Here is a 26,039-nt window from a genome sequence, read left to right as displayed (position 1 = left end):
ACCAGGGGAAAGTACGTTCTGTCCCTCCCATCCTGCAGAGATCCCAGATGGTTGCAGTGTCGGCTGAAGTCACTTTCTCCTTTGTAACCTCTTTCTGAAGACTAGAGGATACTGGTTCAAAAGCCAGAAGGCTTCTGTGAAACTGCTTGTGAGTCAGGGGGTGCCTGGGAGGAGAGAGTGGGGTTTTTTTGTATTTTAAAGTAATAAAGTTTTCCATCTTTCTCTAGAATTAAATCCACTTGCTGTTTAAACATTTACAGTTCTTTAATGCACATACCTGTGACATGTCTTACAAACACTTGGAAATACTGTAGTCTGTGTTTTCCATAAGCCTTCAGAAAATCAACTGTTTCAAGGGCTTACTGCTGGACTAATTTCACAGTTGTGCTGCAAAATTGGGAAGGTAAGCGGCCCAGCAGAAGATACAGTAGCCAAAACTCTTATCTCAAGACCCATTGCTTGAAGAATAGCATCAACTTCCCTTAGTCAATAATGAGTCTTATTTATAAATTCAGATACAATACAGAAAGGAAGCTTGTTGCACTGTTGTGGAGATCAAAGTTTCAATGCGTTTTTTTCTCCTTCTCCTGTTTAAAGAACTGAAGTCAGTTTGCATGTATCTGTATCCCTCCCCTTATTGCTGAGCCCAGCACAGTTGATAGCCTTGGGCATTTTTTTAAAGCTGTTTCTAAAGATAAACATTTTGCAAAAATTCCCAGAATGCAAGTGCTCAACTTAATTTACCCAGAGCTGTACTGTTTGTTAGCAGGCTGTTCCTTTATAGGGGGTTCTAAGTTCCAATTTGAGGTATCATAAATTAATATATAATGAGAAACTTCTTCTATGGTCAAGGGTGGACTCCCTGCCTTACTGAGGTCTGTACAAACAAAACCTCTATTGATTTAGTTCAGTAACATTCAGAGGTTAATCCCAAATCTCCTGCTCCTTTTTTAAGAACCATTCTATGACTGAAAAAAATATGAATAAAATTCCATACACTAATCAAAACAATCCCCAAAGTCCCTGGGCACACTCACATTCTTTAATCTTCACAACAGCTTTAAAAAGTTGATTGTCCTTAATTTTTCAACAGCACTTTGAGAAGCAGAGAGGATATGGTTTTTTGTCAATGTGCAGAATTCAGTCTGTCTTTTCTCCCAGGTTATGCTTTGTGATCTAAAATAGACAACACCTGTGTTCCTCACCGTCTACTTGGCTACAGCAGGTAACTGCTCAGCTGCATGTGTTGTGAAGACAGCTGCCAGCTAGGTGATTTCTTCTTCTCATGCAAACAGTAGACGTCTTTTCACTAGACATGCTAGGATGCTTTGGTCATATGTAATATTAGGGAGAAGGAGAAAGCATACAGTGTGTGTATATATAGTCTATATAGTATATGCATATATAGTATATACATGTAGTACGTATATATAAATACATAGGGGTTTTTAACAGACTGTAACACCCCCCCCCCTCACTCCGAGTCTTACGTGTGTTTTCTTCCACAGCAGCAAAGGGCTAATCAGGAGAGGAAATAGAAGCTGATTACCCCACCCACCTCCGAAGCCTCTGCTAAAGCCATTTATCATACTGTTTCTCACCCTTCTTGGGTTGGCAACTTTATAGGAGGACTCATTTTTGCAACATTTTTGCACGTATAAAAAAATAATGGTAAAATAACCCCAAAAGTAACAGTAATACTTGTCTTAAGCACGGAGATGGCTAGGTATGGTACAGATACATGGGAGTCCCCCGGACAGCGAGGCTGTTAGATCTAGCTGTGGGACTGAAAAAGATCAACACGACCAGAAATGTTGTAAGTATTTCAGAGCTAAATTTAGGGGAGTTCATGGTCAGCTCTTATTGCTGCAGTGTGTTAAGGCTGTATTTCCTGAATATTGGAAACATTTGTATACTTTTCCCTTAATGCTGCAGAAGTGTTTTGGTGAATTTAAAGTGGGTTTAATTCTGTGAAAGATAGGTACTGGTGTCAGTTTTTTTAATATTTATATTTTTTTTAAATCAAAATCTGCATCTTATTACATTGAAAGAGATAAGTAGATGGACAGAAACAGTGTAAAAATGAATCTAAGAACTTTATTTGCCCGGTCAATGAAAGTTTAGTTAATTTTTTGGTCTTTAAACTGTATTGGAATGAGAACACTTCTGAGATGGGATGTATTTTACTTGTCAACCACAAACATTTTCATGTGAAACAAAAAATAGGAAGGAAAAAATGCAACATAGACATCGAATACACAAACATTATTATGTAACAATGAAAAATAAAGATCAAATGATTTATAGTAAAATTTCATGGTTTAGGAAGTGTTTACAGATCATTAATTAAAAGAAGGTTGGATATAACCTGAATTTAGTTCCACAGACTTGACTTATCTGAGGGCTCTACTGTGAAACCTGAGTTTTCATATGGCATTGAGAAAACATACAGTTATGAGTCTCCAGATGTATTAGCTTAAATAGCAGTACACACAGTAATACCAGTAATTCCTAATATCACAGGCAGCAGTAACCTGGTTAATAACAATTCAGGGGACTTGAATGGTCACCAATTCTGAACTGTAAGTCTTGAGATATTAACTCTAGTTAATATCCCAGTATTTTAAAAAATATCTTTTATTAAAGTAAAGATAGCTTAATATCTTGGGATACTAAATTCAGTGCCTCCAGTCTTAGAGGGTTTCATGGTTTGGAGAGAGGTCCTCTGTAAAGACAACCTGTTCTCCCAAGGCCAGTCAGTACAACTGAACTTCCCAGGACACTACTTCAGTATATAACACCATGCAAGTAAGCGTAGCCTATAGAGGCCTTCCTAGCCATTAATTAGAGACTTCAGTCCTGCAGAAAATCTCAAATTCCACTTTGACAACACTCAGATTTTACAGAGTACAGATAATACTATTCATATTAAATTTCTACATAGCCAACTATTTTATATTTTCTTTTAAACTCAAGCACTTTTTACTGCTAAGTGTATGTCCCCTCAGGACTTGAGAATGATAACTCATGTCTGAAGCAATTTTTCCTGGCCCTTGCTGGAGGAGAGTAAAATAATACCATTTTTGCTTATTAGTATTGTTTTCCACCATTCTCCTGAGCCTTGTCACAGTTAACACCCACCACCCAATGCTTTTTGAATGGCTTCTTCCCAAACCCCTGCCCCTCTTTCTACCTCCAGCTGAAGAGCATTTCAGAGACAGGAATCAGAGAAGGAAAGGTGGCAGGCAGCCTTGGTGGGACCAGCTCCAGCACCAGAGCACTCTTACACTTCTTACTGAAATCAAAAGGAGAACTGAGGGTTGAATTTTGAAGGATCAACATCTTACGGGGACACGGCTGTTGTAGTGTTGTCAGGCAGATGTGATATTGTAGTCCTTAATATTTATTGCTATAATGAAAGCCTGGAGAATTCTTTTCTCAGTTTTATGTTGGGGGATTGAGATGCTTTGTGTGTAGATTGGCAAATTTCTCTGCTTCCAAGTCCTTTATGCAGACACTGAAAACCTAACTTGCAGCAGTGCACAGGTACTATCATTTTGATGGGCATGGTTTGACTGGATTTCACATTTGTCCCATTTAATAGTTGACCTGTGATGGTCCCATAAATATTTCTGAAATAATCTCTCAAATGTATGCCAATTATCAGCAGGTTCACTGGCAGAATTGCAATAAACAGGTCTTAATGGCCCAGTAGCTTTCTAATCCAGGTTCAATAAACAATCCCAAACCCAAACCATTACTCTGAAGGCATGTTTATTCTCTAAACGAGATTGCAACTGAAAACCTTCATATTTAAGCATATTAATTGTAGGACTCTGTTGCCAACAGAATGAAGCAGGCTCATTCCAAGCATTAGCTGCTGTAATTAAGACATCTACCGAAAACAGTTCTTAACATTGTAATTGTAAACTGTGCAATAGTAATAAAACAAAAATCTTAGCTGGAACCAAAAACGTTCATTATCTGAAGCCAGAAATTAAGCTTCAGTTGCATTCTTTTGCATAGTAGGTTATCAGATGTCTTTCAGATAAAAGCTGATTGCCTTAACACAACTAAAGAACAAATTTATTCTGACTGTATTTAAATCTATGCTTAAACATGACTCTGGTTTGATGGAACAACTTTTCATCTCATTTAGACGCTTCTTGTTGCATCATGTAGTGAAAAATGTAATGAATGCATAAGAACATACAACCTGACCTATTTGTTATTTAAAAAGGGGGGATACAAAATAAAATTTAAAAAAATTGCTTGGGAAAATTAAAAAGTTCAAGGCCAAACTAGGTAGAATAAACAGTAAAAAAAATTTTTTTTTTAGATAGTTCACATATGAAGGCCCATTTCCTGCATTAATTTACTTAGGTAAAAAGCTTGCCATACTCTTAATTCAAACGTTACAGCTAGAAACTTAAAAAAACCAACCAAACAAACAAAAAAACCCTCACAAATTTGTGAGCACATAAATAACAGTAAATCTCAGCCAAGTGAAGCCCATGGTTACCATAGGCCCCATTCGGTTTTGGTTGTGGTTTTTGGGTGGTTTTTTTTGTTTTGTAGTGGTGATGATTTTTTTTTTTTTAAATCTTTTTGCTGTCTGTGATATTGCCAGTCTTCTGTATTGGAAAATGGTGGTCTTGTCTTTCAGGAATTTTTCTTGATTTGGGAACCTTTATTAGGCCAGAATATGACTTGTCAGCCAGTGTCTGAATTTAGAGTTTGGGAGGTCCATAAAGACTGTACAAACACAAATACATCTGTAATTAATGCTTAAAGGACTTACTCATTTTTAAGATCCAGACACGTGGAACAACTTATTTCACATTAAAATTCACTGTGCACGGCGACTCGTTAACTTTTTCACAATCTATTTTAATTCTGCCTGCTGAAGTATTGCTTAGACTTCCTGATTTCAAAATCTGCCAGGAACTTGAATGGCCTTTCTGGAAAAGTTGCCTCAGAAGGACAGCGGTAACCACACACCGCTGCTTTTTTTGCCCTTTTTCTTTCGGAGAGGGGATGTTTTTACCACGTTTCAGCCCCGTTGGGTGCATGGCTGGGGGGAACACGGGCAGTTTTTCAGTCAATGGAGGAGCACTCGCGGTCTCGCCGCCTCAGGCGGCGTTTGAGGCGGCGAGACCGCGAGTGCTCCATATACAAAACCCCCGTTTTTTGTTTACCGCCCGGCGGCGGGGCCTGTGTGGCGCAGGGTGGGGGGGGCGCGTTGCTGAGGCGATCCCCACCGCCGCGATGGCGACGGCGGCCCCTCATCCCCCACTCTCTCCCCCCTAGCTTCTCCTCCTCTCCGCACTCGCACCCGTTATCAGCCCCCCGACCCCGTCAGGGAACCGAACCACCGCGCTCAACCCCTCACCGGGGCGGGTAAAACGGCAGGCCTCAGGCGGCAGGACCGCGCCATCGGGCGGCAACCAATAGCGTGCGGCCACCCACGATTCAAACGGCGCGTTGTGGCCAATGGGCGCCGTTGGCGGGCGGGAAGGGGCGGGGTGAGGGGGCGGACCGTTGCGCGGCTGTAACCGTCGCTCAGGGCGGTTGTTCCCCTCAGCCGAGAAACGCCGCGCTCGGGCCCGGCTCCCGCCGCTCCGCGGAAGCGCCTCCTGCCCGGCCCGGTGGGGGCTGGCGCCAGGTAAGGGAATGGCGGCACCGGGGCAGGCGCTGGGCCGGGACAACCCCCGCCCTCCGCGGCCTTCCCGGGGGGGAAGCGCTCCGGCCAATCGCCGCCACCGCCTCTCTCCGCCCCCAAGCGCGGGCGTCGGGCCGCGGCCCCGCTCAGGTCTCTCTCTCTCCCGGTGGGCGGACGAGCGGCGCCGTTTTCCGCCGCCCGGACCGTTCGCTTGGGTCCGGGCGGTAAGGGGAGGGGGGGGGAATTGTGTGTCTTGGGCTTTCCCTCGCTTTGTTCGGGATGCCGCCGTTTCCCTCCGCAGCGCTCCCGCGACGCCGGGCCCGGCGCGGGGAAAGGCCGCGACCACCCGGTGTGGCGGGGGAGCGCCGTGGGAGACGCGTAGAGAGGCGGCCTGGCCTGGCGCGGCCCCTCCCTTCCCCCCACCCCCCGTACGGCGGAGGCCCCGCGCCAGGCCTGGGCCGGGAGTGCGGTCGGGGCGGGGCCGCGGAGCGGGGCCGAGGGGCCGGGCCTTCCCCCCTCCCCCGGCACGTGGGTCCCTTCCTGTCAACACCGCGCCTTCCGCGGCCTTCACCCCGCCGCCCTGCCGGGGGCGGGGGGGGGGGAGTTCAAGTTCCTGACGCTTTCCCTCCGCTTTCAGTGCTTCCGGTGAAAAGCCCTTTTAAAGGGAAAAAAACTCGTTTCTCTGCCTGAGGATCGAGAGTTGTGTTTGGTTGGTTTGGTTTTTTTTTACCTTGAGGCTTTTTTGCGCTTGTTTTTGGCGGTGAAGCTAATTCGGCTGTTCAGTCGAGCCAAGCTTGAGCAGTGGTAGATGCCCCCACCATTATGGGTGTTAAAGAGCTAGAAATGTGGAATGAGTAATGGTGATCCTGAAAAGGTCCTGCACAGCTCGGTCTCTTTGGTGAATTTGGCAGTAATTTTTGTAATTTGGTAGTAATTTGGTAGAATTTCTGTGTAGGAACCTCTGTCTTGTTAGCCTTGACTGTCAGTGTTTTCTTTATTTTCTTGCATTTAGCTGGCTCTCTCCTCTGACATACACAACATTATCTACCAGTGGTGAGATGTCAGAATTAGTATATAGAAGAGGGATACGTATGAACTTAGCTCTTCCAAGAGGGAAAATTTTGTTTAGTGTTTTTTTTTAGAATTCATTTCTTAAAACTGTGCACCCAACTTCTGGTGATATGGTATGATCTTCTAGTGACTACAAGCTAGCAGTCTTTTTCTTCTGATTTTCTTGACAGGAGTGAAATATTTTTCCACATATCTAGTGAGAGGGTCGTCAAGAAAGACCAGAAATGGATGTATGGGGCAATATGTCTCTCTGCCATGTTTCTCTTTAATTGTTTTGCTGTTGGTTGAGTCAGCAGTAACTTTTCTTCTTGACCAACTTTTAAGCTCCAGGGAGTTTTGCATTAATTGTCTTGGCTTGGTATAGGATACAAAATGCTTTTCAGCCATTCCCTTAGTCTGGGTTACTAAAGGAAAGTCAGTGGTGCAGAAAACACAAATTTCTTATTGGGAGTAAGCGAATATACTTGCAATCGAGTATCTGTACAGTACAGGATTCATTGTATGAAATAATATTCTTTTGAGATCACTTGGATATATTTTGAAGCCCTGCGAATTAAAAAGTTGGCATAGGACTACTGTGAATATTAGGCTGATGCCAGCTGGTACCCTGAAAATTATCAGGGGTGTGTGTAGAGCTTGAAAGAGCAGTAAATTCAAAATATAATTTCTAAACTGTATTTTTTTTTAAAGGCTTCCTATCTTTATTTTTCTTGATGCCAGTAATGGTTTTTGTTATCTGAACAGATGAAGGCCGCCTTTAAAAGGTGTAGCTTTTTTGAAGTGGGATATATGTAATGAGGATCGCAAACCTCCCTCACATGAGGTGCAGGGGTGCAGAACAAGGTGGTAATTTTTGATAGGGCAGGAAGTAATATTTACTTTTTTAGTCTTTAATGTTCAATGTCGTTATTAAGCTTTAATATTTAAGGAAAAAATGGAAAAATAAGTAGGTCTTTCCATTAATAAGATTGTTCATTACTTTTGAATCACACGATAATATTTACACTTGCTGAAATTTATTTATTTTTCTGGAATTTTGTGTCATTGATACCCACCTCAGGCTGAATTACATAGCATTGATTTAGCTTCAGGTCCTTCAACTCCTTTTTCCAACTTCTTAAAACTAACTTCAGCTCCTTTTGAGAACAAGGTTGGAGGATGGGAAGGTCCTTCTGCCTTTAAAAAGAATCAAATAATCAGGTTACCTTTTCTTTGGGCTGTCTTCATGTGTGCGTACAAAAATGCTGGGTTTTGAAGTTTGGCAGAAAATTGCATTTTATTATCCCTATGAAATTGTATCTGAATTTTGAAGTGGTTGTTATAAACTGTAAAAATCAGTTTACATATCATTAGTAACAACTTTGTGAAAAATTGTTTCCCTTTCTCAAAAAGGACTTAAACTCCAAAGATTCTGTTTTTCATAATTTTGTCCTAGGATCTGGCAGCTTTGTCCTGGTCAGGCTCTGAGTTTACAGATGATGCCTGAGGTGTTCCAGGTCAAGAGAAGAAACAGTTGGCTGGAGTGTAGGAAGTACAACAGCAAAGAGGAAATGAAGTTGTAGATCAGGTTATGACATCTGGTGAAAGCTATGACTGGACTTGGTGGAGGACCGGTGTTTAGACTAGTTATGGAAGAGGAGGAAGAAGCTGGAACTGTGCGAGAGACTGGGGAAAGAGCAGTAGTAGACATGGATCTTCTAAAGAACTGTCTCTTGGGTGAGAAAACTGGACAAGGAGACAGAGATGAGGATTGAGATCAGATCTTGAGCCCAGAGGTGGCGAAGAGGAACTGGAACTAGTTTGGTGAACAAGGGCAGAAAAGGCAGAAAACCCCCAAGGAATTAAAGGGGGGTAAGGAGAGAATGAAGAAGAATTTGAAATGAAAATACAGAAATTGTATTTCACGGAGTCATAAGAAACAAGGCTATGAACTTGAGGGGTTTAAACTGGCATAAACAAAGTCGGAGGAGTGGGAATTCAGCAAGAATAAGAAAGTAACAAAGAGACTGGGACAAGAAACACTAGGTAGAAGACAGATGAGCTTGGAAGAGTGTGTGCCTACAGGCATAGACTAGAACTCTGATAATTTTTCTAACTGGCAAATATCAGTGAAACCAAATGATAAAACTTATTCTTTTTGCTCTTTCAAATATTGTACAGCGAAGGAGATGGCCAGATGTTTCTGTTTTGAAGCAATCAGGAATATTAGCAGTAAAATCCACATGAGGGAATTTTGCTGAGTTTTTGGTTTCTTCTTTGGCTTGGAGAGCTACACAGGTGTAAAATCTAACAGCAGCAGCAGCAGCTTCAGGAAATGCCAGAGTGAAAGTCGATTGAAAAGCCTCACTTAGCCCCATCCCCCAATGTGTTTATGAAGGTCTGTGATTGCATATTAACGGTATTTTTTGCCAAAGAATCTAACTTTTCACTGCAAGTTAGTTGATGTGTAATGAATGAGTATCTGTTGTGGTTTAACCCCAGCCAGCAACTAAGCACCACGCAGCCGCTTACTCACTGCCCCCCACATCCAGTGGGATGGGGGAGAAAATCAGGAAAAGAAGTAAAACTCCTGGGTTGAGATAAGAACGGTTTAATAGAACAGAAAAGGAGAAACTAATAATGATAATGATAACACTAATAAAATGACAACAATAGTAATAAAAGGATTGAAATGTACAAATGATGCGCAGGGCAATTGCTCACCACCTGCTGACTGACACCCAGCCAGTCCCCGAGCGGCGATTCCCTGCCCCCCCCTTCCCAGTTCCTAAACTAGATGGGACGTCCCATGGTATGGAATACACTGTTGGCCAGTTTGGGTCAGGTGCCCTGGCTGGGCATGAGAAGCTGAAAAATCCTTGACTATAGTCTAAACACTACTGAGCAACAACTGAAAACATCAGTGTTATCAACATTCTTCACATACTGAACTCAAAACATAGCACTGTACCAGCTACTAGGAAGACAGTTAACTCTATCCCAGCTGAAACCAGGACAGTATCTAATTAAATACTTGTTTCCACCTCATTTTGTGTGGCTTCCCATCTTATTTATGACTAACAAGTTAAAATGCTTTGAAACAAAAACATTTGCTAGTTTGTTTGTCGTCCCGTCCCCCCCCATTCCAAGTTCCTATATTCATCATACAAATGGTGATGGTTCGTAAGTTAGTATGTATTTTACCTTAGACTTTTAAGATGCCCTCACTTTATATGTTGAGACCTGAGTCACAGAAGTTCAGGTTAAAAGTGCCTTCTGCTATGGAAACCTGTTTTCAGAAGGTAGTGACATAATACAAGGCACTTTTCAAAGAGTTATACAGGACTTTATATTTAAAAACATAACTTTCTTTAAGCTGCAGTTGTGGTTTTCCCAGCACACTGGTATAGTGGACCAAGGGTAGTGGTTTGGTGCAGACAGAGTGATAGAATTTAGTTTTTCAGGATATTGTGTGATTGCTCTGATGCCATACTTTGTTTTCCTGCAGGCTCCTGCAAAAGCAATTACGTGCCTTGTGCTAAATAGGTGGAAAAGAGAAAATACTCAACCCAGACAGGAGCCTAAATTCTGGTGTTTCCTACCTTTTGAGTGTTTGGCATAATAAATTGAAGAACGTGTGTAATGAGGCTGTGCGTATTGAATAGATTGTGGATGTTTTATTTTAGCGTTTAGAAATTACCACTTCAGTAATTTTTGTAGAAACATAGGAAAAGAGGGTTAGAGGACATCTAGATATCGTAATTTACTTTTTCCCCCTCTAGATAAGATCAACTGCATTATGTCATTTTGGTCAAAGATATGCTTTGCCTGGTTTTGATGGTCTCTGATGGTGGAGATAGTTGCATACTGGTCTAGATGTACTATGATATACAGTTAATACATTTGAACATTTTTTGGTAACATCTAACTTCAATCTTTGCTCTATTGTAAGACTACTTCTTTTGTCTACTATTAATTTGGAAAACAGATCATTGCTTTTTTTCTTATCGGGCAGCTTTTTGCCTATTTAAGGTGAAGACTTGTTTACTTTAAAGTTTCCCTCTTCCAGCCTAAATGATACAGAAAGAGAGTAGGGAAAAATTAAGCCTAATGTTTAGCTGTTGTATGTATTGATTTATTTCTTTTCTAGGGATTCCTTTTGGAAAATGCCAAACCGAAGGTTTGCTGATGGTGAGGTGGTGATGGGCCGTTGGCCAGGAAGTGTCCTGTACTATGAAGTACAAGTGACTAGTTATGATGATGTTTCTCATCTTTATACTGTGAAGTACAAAGATGGGACTGAACTTGCGTTGAAAGAAAGTGATATAAGGGTGAGTATACATCAGACAATTATCAGTATTTCTATGGAATTATATTGATTTTTGTGATGTAGATAAACATACAACTTATAATTGGACAGTTGCCTTGCAAATTTTCATTAACTGTCTTCAAGGAATTGGTGCTAAATAATAGCTCTTTCCTGTGTGACATGTCAAGTAGAAGTTCAGAATGCTGACCCTATGTTTAAAGAAGCGTGATTATTTCCAATATGTTGAAGAAACAGTGATACATTTGGAGGAGAACCAAGTCTGGTCACTCTGGGACTCTACAGCATGATTGTTCATTAAAAATTGGGTTTGGGTGGTTTATAAAGCTAGTAAACAGTGGGTTGATGCTAATTTGACTTTTTTCCACTTCTAAATAAGAAAATTCAAAAACAAATGCAAGCATGTAGTTAAGGATCACTGTAAATATAAGTAGTGCATACCCTTTAAGCACATGCTTAAAATGTCTGTGGATAGATTGTACTGGTTTAGGTCCCCAAAGGTTTCATAAGGTATTTTGCTCTGTTTGTGACAACTGGGGACTTTTGAAAAATGGTCATGTTGTATGTGTATGAGCACATTCCCTCCTCTTTACATATCTTTATTATTTTGTTTTCTGTTACTAAAAAAGGCCTTTAAAACTCCATGTACAAGTTTCAGTTTAAAATGTGATAATGCATGAGACAAAAAGCTATTTGAATGTTTGCTGTAATTGATTTTTAAGGCCTGCTCTGAAACCTGCAGAAGTTCAAAGGTAACTTGTGTGCCTTTATGTGAACTGTAGTTTCACTTTCTGGTGGTGGTGTACATGTCCTGTAACTGGCCTTTTCTTTTGGGACAAAATGTTTCTGCCTTGAGGTATACAGCTGTTTTCACTGCTTTAAGACTTTAACTTGTTTACTTCATGCTTGCAGGTTAGTAAACTCAAGCTGAGAAAATATGTCTCTTTGTCATAAAGCATTTGTGCCTTATAAAAGTTGTGTTGTGAAAATTTTACGTGGGAAAATTAGTATTGTAGACTTCACAGAGAAATAAAACTGAATACTTTTGGGGAAAACTTTATGAAATTAGTTATCACATCTAATTTAATGATTTAGCTGACGAGGTTTTTTAATGTTGATTTGAGCTGTGTTGCCTTAAACAGATCATTGCATCTTGATATGCCGAATGTATTAATAAAGCTAAGTAATTGAAATTATAGCCGTCTCTTAAGGCTTAATTAATTTACTTACGCAAAGGCTTAAGAGGTTGGTACGCTTAAGGGCTTAGTGCTCACATTGATAGCTTACTACACCTGTATCGTGATTTCTGTAGCTTTGACAGGAATCATCAGCAGTTGGACTTTGGACAGGATTGTTTGGGTATTACTAGCAAAATGAGTATACTGTAGTTGCTCTTTCTTAACAGCCCCTGTACACCATCAGTAAAGGAAATAAGAGACAATTCTGTAGAAGTAAATGCCAGAGTCCTCCGCATCACAAAAAAAAAAAAAGTTTCTAAAATTGTTCTTTGGAACATCTAAGATAAGGTCTTGCTTTCTTCCCCTCTTTCTTTTAGTCACAATCATCATTCAAGCACAGGAAGAGCCAGTCCTCTTCAAGTTCTCCCTCCAGAAGGAGTACTAGCAGATCTCGATCTAGATCTCCTGGTCGGCCAGCAAAAGGCAGGCGTCGTTCTTCTTCCCAAAGTAGAGAACATAAAGATGACAAAAAGAAGACCATTCAGGAAACCAACTTAGCTCTACTGGTATTAGTTTTTTTGTTTGTTTGTTCTTTGTGTGGGGGTTTGTTGGATTTAAAAAAAAAAATTGCTATTTGCAACAGATTTGTTTTATGCATACTGGGTTTATTATTGTAAAAGCCAGCTGTAGTTCATGTTCCCTGAACAACATAATTAGCTGCAAAAGTGTATCTCAGAACTGCCTTTTTTTCTTTGAAAATAGGCTTTCTAGCTTGCCGAGTTGTGAGGAAATTCTTGAAGTGTAAACTTAAGTTCCACTTGAATTTGGCAGTACAGTGAAGTTCTCAGAATTCAAACACAAATTATTTAATATTGAAGTCATTGTTAGCCATATGCTCCCACTTGTGAAATGGGGCAAAGGAAGATAGCCTACTTTTAAGATGTATTGGGCAATACATAGCAGGTAGGTATTAGAATTTGAAATAAAATGAGTTCTGTTTTTATATACAGTTCATTAAAATAGTAAAGGAAAACGTGAAGCTTCTGTGGGAGAATTGCTGCAGAATTCAAGTGTAGAATATATATATGGCCTTGCTCACTGATAATATTGCAGGACTGTTTTCATTATAAAAAGTATCTTCTAAGGATTTGTAAGTTTATCAAATACCTGGTTTTTAGATGAAATTTATCATGTTTATTCTTGGCCTTTCTGTGAAGGTTATACTGAGTACTAGAAATAGTTCTGGTGTTCTGTAAGTGAAGAACAGTAGAGGTGATGTTTCTCCATTAAGAGGCAAACAGCATTTCTTCTGCCTCTTGTGCCGTTGGGATAGCTTCAGGTGATACTTGTCTGAGACAGAGTCCCTTGAATTGGAAATGCCTTCTGCTGATCTATTGAAAACAGATAGGTTTTAGTTTCAACTAAACTAAACCAGACCAATCTAAACTAAGTAGATAGGTTCAGTTTAGTAAATTGCTACTACTAAAAGCATTCTTTGGCACTGCAGTTGCTGTGGTTTTTGTTTTGCAGTGAACTACTTTGAGCTGTGTGACCCAGTGCATAGCAAGTGGAGCATATGTTCGTTTTAAGTAGTTTGTAGCCACACTTCACTTTGGACGAAAAGGTTAAAATATCTTTAGTGGTTTTTCTCCTGGCTTCTAATTGAGGAGTAGGATTGATCTGTTGGTACGACTGGAACAACCTGGTCCTCTTCAACAAAGCTTAAGCTGAAATAAAACAGATGAGTCGTGTCTTCCCAGGGTTGTGTAAGCTACACTCATTCAAAGAATTTTTGTAAGAGAATTTATTTCTTAGAAAGATATTTAATGGAAAACCAAACTTTCAGTCCTGCAGAACAGTGTCTCATATAGGACACTGAAATCTCTGTTTTCCTAATAGAATTACTAAATAGACATGTATTTTGTACTTGGCAGTTCCAAATGATGAGTTAAAAATAACTTGGAAGCTGTATTCTCCCTTAATTTCACTGTTAATTAAAAAAAATTAGTAACCTTTTCCTTTTCTTAAGTGACTTTTCTTCCCTTGTTTGTGACCTGAAACTGTCCGTACTTTGGATATTGGATGCATTTGTTTTCCTGTGGAGAAAACTGGAGCAGTTGCAGTTAAAAAAAACCTATAGTGTTCTTAATTATTCATTATATACTTACGCTTAATGCAGCTGTTATTTTCAGAAAGCTAAAACTATGTTTTTTCTTTTAACCAGAAACCGAGTGAGAATAACACCAGAAGGTACAATGGTGAACCTGACAGTACAGAAAGAAATGACACATCCTCCATAATCTTGGAGGTATGAACATTGTATTTACTCCTAGTTTTATGTCACATTCTAACTTTGCTTTCTCAGAAATCCCTAGAAAAGGGCAATACAATAATCAAGGAGAAATAGAATGCAACGTAAAACTTAGAGGTCAAATAAGTTTACTGTTCAGCTAATTTCAGGGGAGAGGGAGATGGAGTTGTCAGAAGGAAGATTACTAGAGCTGTGTAACATTAATTTTTCTTGTTTGTTTTTTTTCTATCAAACCCTCACTGGTTATTTGTGTTAATTCTCATGCTTTTACAGTGTGAATGTTTGGCCATAGAAAGTGATGATTTTTTTTGTTTTTGTTTTTTGTTTGTTTGTTTTTAGCCTAATCGGTTCTTTAGTCCTGATTGTTAGCTAATGCACAGAGTTATGGCAGAAAGAAAGGGAGGAGGGTGGGAATGTATGACCTGTACTGGAACTGCTGCTGATACGTAATCATGGCCGAAGTGATCACAATGAAACTGGTTTTAGCAGTCTCTTCATATAAATGCATAAACTTAAGTACTGTATGGACGGAAACACATTGTATGTTGGTGTTTTATAGTAAATAATGTCCTCCTAAATAAAAAATATTGCAGTAAAATAAGGTAAAGTCACTGGGAATTTTTTTTAGTAAATTCTTTTTATTCATTAACAGCAAAAGTTGAAACCAGACCTGCAGATAGAGCGTGTGCTTGAACAATACAGCTTGCGTTCAAGAGAAGAAGAAAAGAAAAAAGAAGAGATATATTCAGAGAAAAAGATTTTTGAGACAATAAAAACAATTGAGAAAGCATCATCAAAAACAAAGGAGCTAGAGTTCGGTGGAAGAATCGGTATGTGTGCAAATTGTCTTAATAGTTGAAAATTATTACTCTTTTATGTTTTTTGCTTATTGACGATACTGTCATGTCAAGAACTGTTTTTTCCAATTTTTGGATACTTGTTGCAGAATCTGGTCATATGACAGCGCTTCATGTAGTCTGTACTGGTATTGGTGGCAGTCAAAGAACTGTTACTACACTTGGTTCTCTTGTGAAATATAGTGAAGATCTTGAGTCTTCCCTTGCACAGTGAGATTAAAATATTTCCAAATTAGATTTAAGAAGTAACTAGCAAAGTTTTTGTTTTTGTCGTGGTTTAACCCCAGCCAGCAACTAAGCACCACGCAGCTGCTCACTCACTTCCCCCCCACCCCCAAAGTGGGATGGGGGAGAGAATCAGGAAAAGAAGTAAAACTCATGGGTTGAGATGATAACGGTTTAATAGAACAGAAAAGAAGAAACTAGTAACGATAATGATAACACTAATAAAATGACAATAGTAATAATAAAAGGATTGGAATATACAAAACAAGTGATGCACAATGCAGTTGCTCACCACCTGCTGGTCGATGCCTAGCTAGTCCCTGAGCCACAATCCCCCCAGTTTATATACTGGGCATGATGTCACATGGTATGGAATCCCCTGTTGGCCAGTTTGGGTCAGCTGCCCTGGCTGTGTCACCTCCCAACTTCTTGTGCCCCTCCAGCCTTCTTGTTGTCTGGGCATCAGAAGCTGAAAAATCCTTGACTTTAGACTAAACATTACTTAGCAACAACTGAAAACATCAGTGTGTTACCAACATTCTTCTCATACCTAACTCAAAACATAGCACTGTACCAGCTACTAGGAAGACAATTAACTCTATCCCAGCTGAAACCAGGACAGTTTTCAAAACCTAGGTGCTTTGAACTCAACAGTAAAGTATTCTTCATACAGTTTTTTAACAGTTTTAAAGGGTAGCAGTGGGTGTTATCCTTCAGTTTGGTTATATAGCCCCATATGGGAGTGAGAAGTATGTCTCTATCCCATTACATGACTGGGCGATTGCTGCTGTCTTGCTTCAGGAATAGATAATGACAACCTCTTCTTTATTGCTAAAGTTAATATCTAGCTTTATTAGTGGGCTTGAAACTAGTTTTTTATTTTCTGTGTTTATCTTCTAATACAGCATGATGTCTCTTTACAGGGACCTTCATGCTGATATTTTTCCTGCCTGCTACTGTATTCTACTTGCTGTTGATGTGCAAACAAGATGACCCCAGTCTTGTGAACTTCCCCCCTCCTCTCCCAGCACTTGAAAGTCTTTGGGAGGCTAGGGTGTTTGGTGTTTTTCTTCTGTGGTTTTTCCTTCAAGCTCTGTTTTCGTTACTGCCAATTGGAAAGGTAAGCGGTCAGTAGCAATTGGGTCTTTACAGATAATTAATTTGTGCGTTAGGCTTGGAAGGTAGGGTATGTTCTTAATGCAGTTAAGTTGAAAGCAAATGAATTAGTTTTCCATATTAAGCTGGAATATGGCTACTGCAGATTTCTGTAAGCTTAAGATAACACAGTTCGTTAAGAATTTAAAGGCTGTGCATTTCACAGTCTTATAGTAGAAAAGGCAGAAGGCCATATAGGAGTTGAAATCAAAGCATGGATAAAATTTTCTTGGTAGAATTCTAGAAGAATTTCAGGAATCTGACTTTTAAATCGACAAAACTGTTTGATACTCAGTTTCTTATTGATACCCAGTGTTTTGGAATGTAATCTTCACTTAAAGGAAGCTATAAACCATTCTAGCCATATGTATATTGGGCAAATACTCTGTTTCCCTCTTTTTGTAACTTGAGGGATACTGGCAGATTCTGAAAGAACACTCTAATAAATAGATCATTCAGTCATGTTGTTCTATGGTTGGACTCAATGATCTTCAAGGTCCTTTCACCTAAATGATTCTATGGTTCTATTGCTATACATGCTTAGAATTATTGGAGCCATTCTGTTTTCCTGAGGCTGGTTAGGAAGAGATTTTTTTTTTTTTTTAAGTTTTTATTTGAAACTGTTACCCTTTTTCTTTTCATATTGAAAGTATGCTTTTGAGAATAATGCATGATCTTCAGATTTGAATGTGTCCAGCTGGTTACCTTGATTCAGTGTCTTAGTGGCAGTGATGTGCTTGATTTCCCTCCCCTGCCAGTGTCCTTAGAAAGTACTTTGTTGAAACACTAGTATTTTATTCTTTGTAGGTTGTAGAAGGCCTGCCTCTTTCAAATGGAAGGAAACTGCAGTACCGGATAAATGGTAAGCACATTGCAGTTGCTTATTCTGAAACTTGATATCCCTATCTGATTTGCAGTGCTCAGTACCATGAGATACAAGTTATGAAAGATACACTCTATGGTCAAACTAGGTATCTGTTGTAAATCTTTCGTAAAATAGGATGAACCTCTTCTTCGAAGAAGAAGAAGAAGGTTAGTAATGATCAGGAACTTGCCCCAAGAGCAAGACTTTACACTATACGGGGCACCTGGTCTGCATCCAGTTGTGACTGGTGACTTCTGTCCTTTTCCTTGCCTAATTGCTAAACAGGCAGTTGCCTATCGGAAGTGTTAGTAATGCTCATGTAACAAGGGTTGTTGTTCCAGATGTTCAGGAGTGATCTGAAGAGATCTAATCCCATGTGTCTAGATCATCTTGGGATGTCTCTGATTTACAGACTAATAACTAGTAGTGTGTTGTAATTGATTTAAGATGTTCTTATTCTTGCCTGGCAAAAAACAGTTCTGAGTCCTTATTCAGATCTGATTTCACTTCCTATGAATAAGGCAAGTTTCTCATCTAGGTTTAGAGTATGGTTTAATGTATTTCAGCAGTCCTGCTTTTTCAGGCTTAAATAGGAAGTGTACTTTGATGCCTTGCAGGTATTCCAGACTACCTGTTTGATTAATTAGTCAGTTCAAGGACACTGTCTCGTGGTAATGGAATTCAAATGTTATATTACAAAGTTGAGTGGAGTTTTGTCATAGTCTGGTAAGATGCACCATTTTAAAGTTGGAATAGGGCTGTAAATCATAAGAGTGAACCGCATCCTACGGAAGTGAGTCATATTGAGGCTGCCTCCATAACTTTTTTGGTTCTGGACTTCTGTCTTTAGTAGGAGCATAGTCCTGCAATTTTTTTTCTGTATTCTGATAAAGGGAGGAAATAAGCTATGTGATTTGGATGGCTTAAAAAGGAAAAAATAAAAAGGAGGGGTGGGGGGTGGGGGGAAGAAGCCATCTTCTTGCTGCTTGAAAGGCTAATTCTCAAAGCAACTTTGAAAGCCTTCTTGAGGAAAGGAAGACGACCAGTGACAGGACAAGAGGCAATGGACACAAACTGAAAACATCATTCCATTCTACATGATTTTATACTCTCAAAGTACAAAAGTTTTGTGTTCAAGTTTTGACTTGATAGTTATTTCAATACTTTAATTACCGCTATCTCTATTGAGGTATATATGAAGATAATAAAAAAAAGAAAATATGGTTATCTAAACTGTCCCACAGATAAGATTTTGTGATCTGCTATCATTATCCAGGAGTAGTGTCAGTGTCCATTTTTCCACTAAAAGCTGAAATTGGATTGTATGTTGTAAAAAAATGTAGGAGTGCTCAGAGTGTTACTGCCTCTTGTCCTTTTGAGGAGGAGTGCAGGAAATTTCAGGGCATAGATAGAATGTCCTAGGTACATTCCTGTGCCCCAGAAGTTTGAACCTCAGGAGGATGGGATGTGTAAGACGTTATTGGAATATAGACAAATCTTGGAAGAAGTAAAAATGCAGAAAGGCTGGACTGGGTAGGTTCTACTTAGAGTGATCTTTTATTTTGGCTAATATGTTTTTCTTCTCTATCCTTTAGGGTTTTATGCTTTTATTTTGACTGCTGCAGCTATTGGAACTTTATTATATTTTCAATTTGAACTTCATTATTTGTATGATCACTTCATGCAGTTTGCAGTGTCAGCTGCAGCTTTTTCTATGGTGTTGAGTATTTATCTGTATGTTCGGTCCCTGAAAGCACCTGAAGAAGAACTAGCACCAGGTGGAAATTCTGGTGAGTTATAACTATTTTGGATAATTTATTTCCAATTGTTTGGTACAGTTTCATTTTTATGAATTAAAGGCTAGATTTAGGGCTGGTTATTACAACACTATGACTTTCTGTCAATGTAAAATTCATGTTGCAAGTTAAATGGCAATTTCTTGTTCATGCTCAGATACTGTACAATGCTTAAAATCTTGGTTGGATTGTCTTGAATAGCTTACAGAAAATTATCTTGGCTGGTCTAGTCCCCTAGCAATGAGAGGACAGTTCCTTCCTTTCTGTTTTCAGCATTTGTCTAAGAGGCTTGTCTAGTTTGCTTCATAGTGCCCTTCCTGGTGGGCCTTTTCCTGAAACAGCTGGGAATGGAAAGAAAAACTGAAAATCTAGATGTTTTGGCAGTGGGAAGTCAGGTACAGAACTTGAAATTACGGTGTATTTCTAAACTTTTATTTTCCTGTGCACTTTTAAATCTATTAGCTGAATTGAGTTTTCAAAAGAAATTTTGATTCAGTCATGAGACTGCCTACCTAGAAAGTATCAGTTACATGTATATGGTTTTTATAGACTGAGAAGTCAATTAGCATTAAATATTGACCAAACTATTAAAAATGATCATAGGGTGACTAAGAAAGAAAATTTATGGACAGAATATTTAGTGTATTAAAATGAAGTATTCAGATATCCTCAGTTCCTTTGTCAGTGCAGCATGTATGTGTGTGAAGGGCAATAATAAATGATCATAAATTGTTTTTTCTTTGAAGAGTGCAGTTCTGGTCTCTGTAAGTGGCATAGTAGGATTCTGTAACTGTTCTGCAAAGTGCTTGTTATTTGCTAACTTGGTGCAGGATATCTTGAAGTCAAGGTATTGTATTTTCCTTCTGGTCCATCTCTTTCGATGGACAGGTAATTGTCACAGCTAAAGGAATTCTTGCTCCCAGAGAAGAGCAATGAAGTAGGAGAAGAAGTAGAATTAATTAATACCATAAGATCATGTTCACAGAAACTGTGATGTGAGCTTCAGGATAAGGCTGAAAATAAGGAACAAATGCCAAGGAGACATAAGCCTACAGTAACTTCTAAAGTGTTTAGTCCTCCTGATAAATAAAATATTTGGGTCTCTTATATTATAAGCCATGTGGGGTTTGCTTTGTATTTTGCATATACTCTCACATTTTTCTTGCCCATCGAAAGGCTTGTTTTTTTTTTTTTTTCCTATAATGAGAGAACTTTAGTAGAAAGTAGGAACTCCTTTATGGGGAGGAGTGTAGTGGCAGATAAAAGGAAGAGTACTGCTAACAAAGATTGTGTCTTATCTGCAGGGTATCTTGTGTATGATTTTTTTACTGGACATGAATTAAACCCTCGTATTGGCAGTTTTGACCTCAAATACTTTTGTGAATTGCGTCCAGGATTAATTGGCTGGGTGAGTCAGTAATCTTAGTTATTTTATTTGCTTAAATATTACACAAGTTGATTATTTTTTAATATAGATATAAAATTAGTATTAAGGATACAATATGTATTTATAAGCAGGAAAAAAGTACTTACAAACAGTTTTGTGTTGCCAGATTTTTAATGACCATTTTCGTTCACTTTAGGAAAATTTCTACATTCTAGCTTCTTTGCTTTGTGGGAAATGAAAACCTTTCTTAAAGTATTCATATGTTGAGGTTATACAGCTTCAGAAATGTAGTTAGTTGTAAAACTGTGTCTTGTGAAATAGGTTATTTTTAAAACTTAAACGTTGGTCAAAAACATCTGTATTAAAATGTCTGATAGTGTAATAGAGAAGACCACTTTCTTTTACAAGGAAAATTGGTAATAAAATATTTTCTAAACTAGGTTGTTATAAACTTGGCAATGCTTTTGGCTGAGATGAAGATACACAATCAAAGTATGCCATCTCTGTCAATGATACTTGTGAACAGCTTTCAGCTTCTGTATGTGGTGGATGCTCTTTGGAATGAGGTAAATGGCAATCATATTACACTGTTACCATTTCCAATTACAATGTTAAATGAATGAAGCTTTGTAAATTCTAAATTCCTTTCTTCTTGTTGCTAGGAAGCTATTTTGACTACAATGGATATTACCCATGATGGATTTGGATTCATGCTAGCATTTGGAGATTTGGTGTGGGTTCCGTTTGTCTACAGTCTGCAGGCTTTCTATTTAGTTGGTCATCCTACTGTGATTTCTTGGCCTGTTGCTGCTGCAATTACTATTCTGAACTGTAAGTTATAGTAAATGTTATTGTTACTGGTAGTAACAACATAGCACTGATTTTGTTTCTTTGAGTTGTGAGGTGAAGCTTTAGCTAAGATGCAGTGATCGTATTTTCTGTATTACCACAGCTGGTGGAAGCATGTGTCTGACTACTGTTTAATACAGAGAATATAATAAATTTGCATTTTATTAAATGAAGGATAAATGAGACTCTGGACACCCAATCGTTCTGTTGAGAGGCGTCTTTAGATGGATTCTGTCTGGAGTTGCAGAAGTGACTTAAAACATTTTGAATGAAGTGTAGCAGATGCCTTTTGAAGTCAGTCTGAGTGACTGTGAGTGGCTCTTACAAAAAAAAAAAAGCAGTCAATAGCTTGTTGGCTATGCTTTACTGAACCTAGGGAAAAAGAGGTTTTGTTGTTTAACAATTTGCATCTCCTTCCCTGATGCCCATAGTTATATACTCATGTCAACAGAAAACATCTCCTTTTTTCTAGCGGAGTGCTTTGAGAAACGATCTTGCATCTTTAGGGGACCTTAAGTTTGCACCAATATGGATGGCCTTGTAGTTTGTCCCTTTTATCTAAGTAGTAAACCTAAAAGAAAAAGTTTTTTGTAGACATGACAAAGAATTTAAACACTTGGAAAGAATATGAAGGCGTACAACTTGGTATGTGCAATCCTCAGAAATATAGCATATCTTTTTCATGTTTGGTTAATATTTTTTCTTGGTTTTTTTTTTTTTTTAAACATCTTTATTTGAAGTAGGTTGTGATCATGTTTTTTCAATACAGCCTTGGAAAAAGCAAATTTAAGCTGCCTTGTGAAAATGTTGGGGGAAATGAGTTTCAAAACCAGATAATAATTCATTGTCTGGTTCTTTTAATATTGTGAACTTGTAAATAGTTGGTTGGTTTATGGAGTGTAGGCACTGTACTAAAATACTGGGCTGCTAATAGAGCTATAATCTTATAAACTGCAGCACATCGCCTTATATGAATTTCAAACTCAATGTTACATTAATAAACTAGAAGTCAGATATAAATGTAAAAGTAGATGTGAAAACAAAGCTTCTCCAAGATCTTAAACGTTAGTCAGCAGTGTGTAAGAGCATGTGGAACACAGGTTTCCAGTAGTATTTCTATCTTGTTAGAGCTCTGAGAAACGGAGGATATCACTTACATCTCTGAGGAAAAGACTTCAATGTCGTAAGAGTGGTAGAGAGTATGTGAGTTCTTTTGTTGAAAGAAAGAATACTGGAAAATACTGAAAATGCAAAATAAATAATATTTATTTTCAGTTATTGGGTATTACATATTCCGAAGTGCGAATTCTCAGAAAAATAATTTCCGAAGGAATCCATCAGATCCCAAATTGGCCTGTAAGTGCATTTTTTTACTTGTTCGATTGCTGTACAATGTCTCTTTGTACTATTTAAGTACACATTTCAATTGTATTGACTACAATACTGTATTCACAGATCTGAAATTTATACCCACTGCAACTGGAAAAGGGCTTCTTGTCACGGGTTGGTGGGGTTTTGTTCGTCACCCTAATTATCTCGGTGACATTATCATGGCTCTAGCATGGTCCCTACCCTGTGGTAAGTACCTGAAACTAAAGTGATTTTACCAAAAATGCTTGTATGTTTTGTCATCTGACCGGGTTTGAAATGCAAAGTGAAAATTATTTGAGATACTAAAACCTGTAATTAATTGAATGGCAAATTTCTGTGTTGTAAGCTTAATGCGACACTATTTTCTCTTACATCTTATTATTTATATCTTACTATAGATTTGATATACTATAGATTTGACTCTTCTTTCTGACACTTTTATCATTCAGTAACCATGGGGCTTGCTTGCTAATAAGTTGTTCCTTACATTTTTCAGGCTAGTGGCTGTGCTATATAGTGTTTTCAAAGGGAGTTCCCAAAAAGTGGAAGTTTGCATGGAGACAAGGGCTACCACATATAGGGATGGACTTTAAGCAAAATACATCTGGTGGAAAAAAAAAATCATCAAAACAGAAAGGAGTGGAATTCTGTTTCAGAGTTTTTGTTAATGAATACTTCCTAGTTTTCATGAAGTTTACACTTGGAGGAAATTAGGGAGCCTTTTGTCCACTGGGGTTTTGTAGCCGTGATTCTTTGCAAGAGCTTAGAAAGAGCAGTGAGAATTTCAGAAAATACATCTGATCATGGTAGTCCTGCCCCTTCTCATTCAAGTCTGAAAAATGGCTTTGGGCTTTTCCCATGCCTGAAGGAGCTTGTCTTCTATAAAAGCACAGAAATGAGCATGACAGATGTTCTTCTGAGGCCAAGCTACTCCACACCCCATGGCACAGTCTGGCTTTTGCAGACTGGGACACAGGGAGTTTTGGTAGAGTGGGACTTTGTCACCAAGTGCTTAATGCCCTGACCAGGAGCATCAGCTGAGAGAGGGTTTTTTAATTTTATTTTGGATTTTAATTGAAAGTAGACAATACTAGATTAGCTTATTCACTTGTGGACAATATCCTGGAAGACACTTCACCCCATGAAAATGAGGGACTTGAATCCTCTGTCAGCATCGTAATGGCAGAAGTGGAAGTGTTGCTGTAACTGGGCAGGGGACAGGTGGTGAGGATGGGTGAGAGGTGATCATAGAATAGTTTGGGTTGGAAGGGACCTTTAAAGGTCATCTAGTCCAACCCTCCTGCAAGGAGCAGGGCCTTCTTCAGCTAGGTCAGGTTGCTCAGAGCCCCGTCCAACCTGACCTTGAATGTTTCCAGGGATGGGGCATGTACCACCTCTCTGGGCAACCTGTTCCAGTGTCTCACCACCCTCATCGTAAAAAGCTTCTTATATCTAGGCTGAATCTACCCTCTTTTAGTTTAAAAACATTACCCCTTGTCCTATCACTACAGGCCCTATTAAAAATTCTGTCCCCATCTTTTTTACAAGCCCCCTTTAAGTACTGAAAGGCTGCAATAAGGTTTCCCCGGAGCCTTCTCTTCTCTAGGCTGAACAATCCCAACTCTCTCAGCCTTTCCTCATAGGAGAGGTGTTCCATCCCTCTGATCATTTTTGTGTCCCTCCTCTGGACCTGCTCCAACAGGTCCGTGTCTTTCCTGCGCTGAGGACCACAGAGCTGAACGCAGTACTGCAGGTGGGGTCTCACCAGGGTGGAGGAGAGGGGCAGAACCCCCTCCCTCAACCTGCTGGCCACGCTGCTTTTGATGCAGCCCAGGATACAGTTGGCCTTCTGGGCTCTGAGCACACATTGCTGGCTCATGTCCAGCTTTTCATCCACAAGTCAAGTAGTGTGCTCTCAGCAAAGCTAGAGTTACCATCTACAGCCAAAATAGGAAAAAAACTTGCGGGGCTTGTGTGGGGCAACTCAGTGCTGCAGAATTTTAACTATTTCTCTGGTTTTGATAGCTAAAAAACATAAAATATGTGCCAGCTTTGCATGTGTTGAGAGTGAGGTTGGTAGATTTTGAGACTGAATTTTAAGGAATTTTTTTTTTTTGTGGGTCTCTTCCTATCTGCATGTAATGTCACAGAATTTTTGCACTCTCCTGTTGAGTATTTGATGCTTTACAATACGAGTATAAGATGCTTTAGTCCATAACAAGTATATGTCACCAGCTTAGTACGTGTTGCTAATAGCTAACTTTTCTGGATTTTTTTTTTGTTGTTGTTGCTGTATCTAAAGTGACTTTTGCACTTTGTTCTACAGGTTTTAATCACATTTTACCATATTTCTACGTGATATATTTCATCTGCTTGCTTATTCATCGAGAAGCTCGGGATGAACATCATTGTAAGCAAAAATACGGCTTGGCATGGGAAAGGTATTGTCAGCGTGTACCATACCGCATATTTCCTTACATCTACTAGAGTGCTCCAGATGCCTGATTTGCAAATTACTTCTAAAGTTAGTTTCTTTGCAAATAAAAATATACCTCTTACCTTTGCACTTTGTCTATTTGTTATTTAGGCTTTTTTAAAAAAAAAAAAAAGTGACCAAACAGTGGAGTGCATCAACAGGTATTTACAACTAATCTTAAATGTGTGAGTTACATGAACTGACTGTGACTTCAATTTTTTAAAAGATTGTGAATTTTAAAAAGTCTTGGAGCCCTAATTTTTCAAGTTAAATTTTACCTAGAATCCTGAGTTTACATTTTTTTAATTGCTTTTAATTAAGCACTGTGATGTAAAGTATATTTTCTTAATACAATAAATACAGAAATTCCATCTAGTTCATTTTTTGGTGTTACTTGTACCATCTAACTTCAGATGTCTGACTTAGTTGCCTGCATTGGAAGAGCAACAGGGTCTTTTTGGTCAGTGGAGCTGGAAGCAGAGGATTTGATCCACATGAGGGGCCCGTGCTGCTGGCAGTGCTGCCCTGCA

At 39.1% G+C, this 26,039-nt stretch overlaps 2 protein-coding genes across 2 annotated transcripts; one reads left to right on the top strand and one right to left on the bottom strand.

Moving 5' to 3' along the window:
* Nucleotides 1–5,306: 5,306 nt before the first annotated feature.
* LOC104838214 (proline-rich protein 2-like) lies at nucleotides 5,307–7,960 on the bottom strand. The gene is made up of 2 exons (XM_010577842.1): nucleotides 7,939–7,960; nucleotides 5,307–6,301 (listed from the first exon to the last, which is right to left on the bottom strand). Exons 1-2 carry the CDS (start codon nucleotides 7,958–7,960, stop codon nucleotides 5,307–5,309), a joined length of 1,017 nt encoding a protein of 338 aa, XP_010576144.1.
* Nucleotides 5,515–25,877, top strand: LBR (lamin B receptor). The gene is made up of 14 exons (XM_010577706.1): nucleotides 5,515–5,665; nucleotides 10,863–11,043; nucleotides 12,595–12,783; nucleotides 14,442–14,525; nucleotides 15,181–15,358; nucleotides 16,534–16,730; nucleotides 17,573–17,627; nucleotides 19,226–19,420; nucleotides 20,731–20,834; nucleotides 21,254–21,379; nucleotides 21,476–21,644; nucleotides 22,938–23,018; nucleotides 23,118–23,240; nucleotides 25,360–25,877. Exons 2-14 carry the CDS (start codon nucleotides 10,879–10,881, stop codon nucleotides 25,518–25,520), a joined length of 1,827 nt encoding a protein of 608 aa, XP_010576008.1. The 5' UTR covers nucleotides 5,515–5,665; nucleotides 10,863–10,878; the 3' UTR covers nucleotides 25,521–25,877.
* The last annotated feature ends 162 nt before the right edge of the window (nucleotides 25,878–26,039 follow it).

This window comes from Haliaeetus leucocephalus, unplaced genomic scaffold, assembly GCF_000737465.1.
Source record: "Haliaeetus leucocephalus isolate CR32 unplaced genomic scaffold, Haliaeetus_leucocephalus-4.0 Scaffold577, whole genome shotgun sequence".
In the NCBI taxonomy this organism is placed as follows: domain Eukaryota; kingdom Metazoa; phylum Chordata; class Aves; order Accipitriformes; family Accipitridae; genus Haliaeetus; species Haliaeetus leucocephalus.
This window is presented reverse-complemented; position numbering and strand designations above follow the sequence as displayed.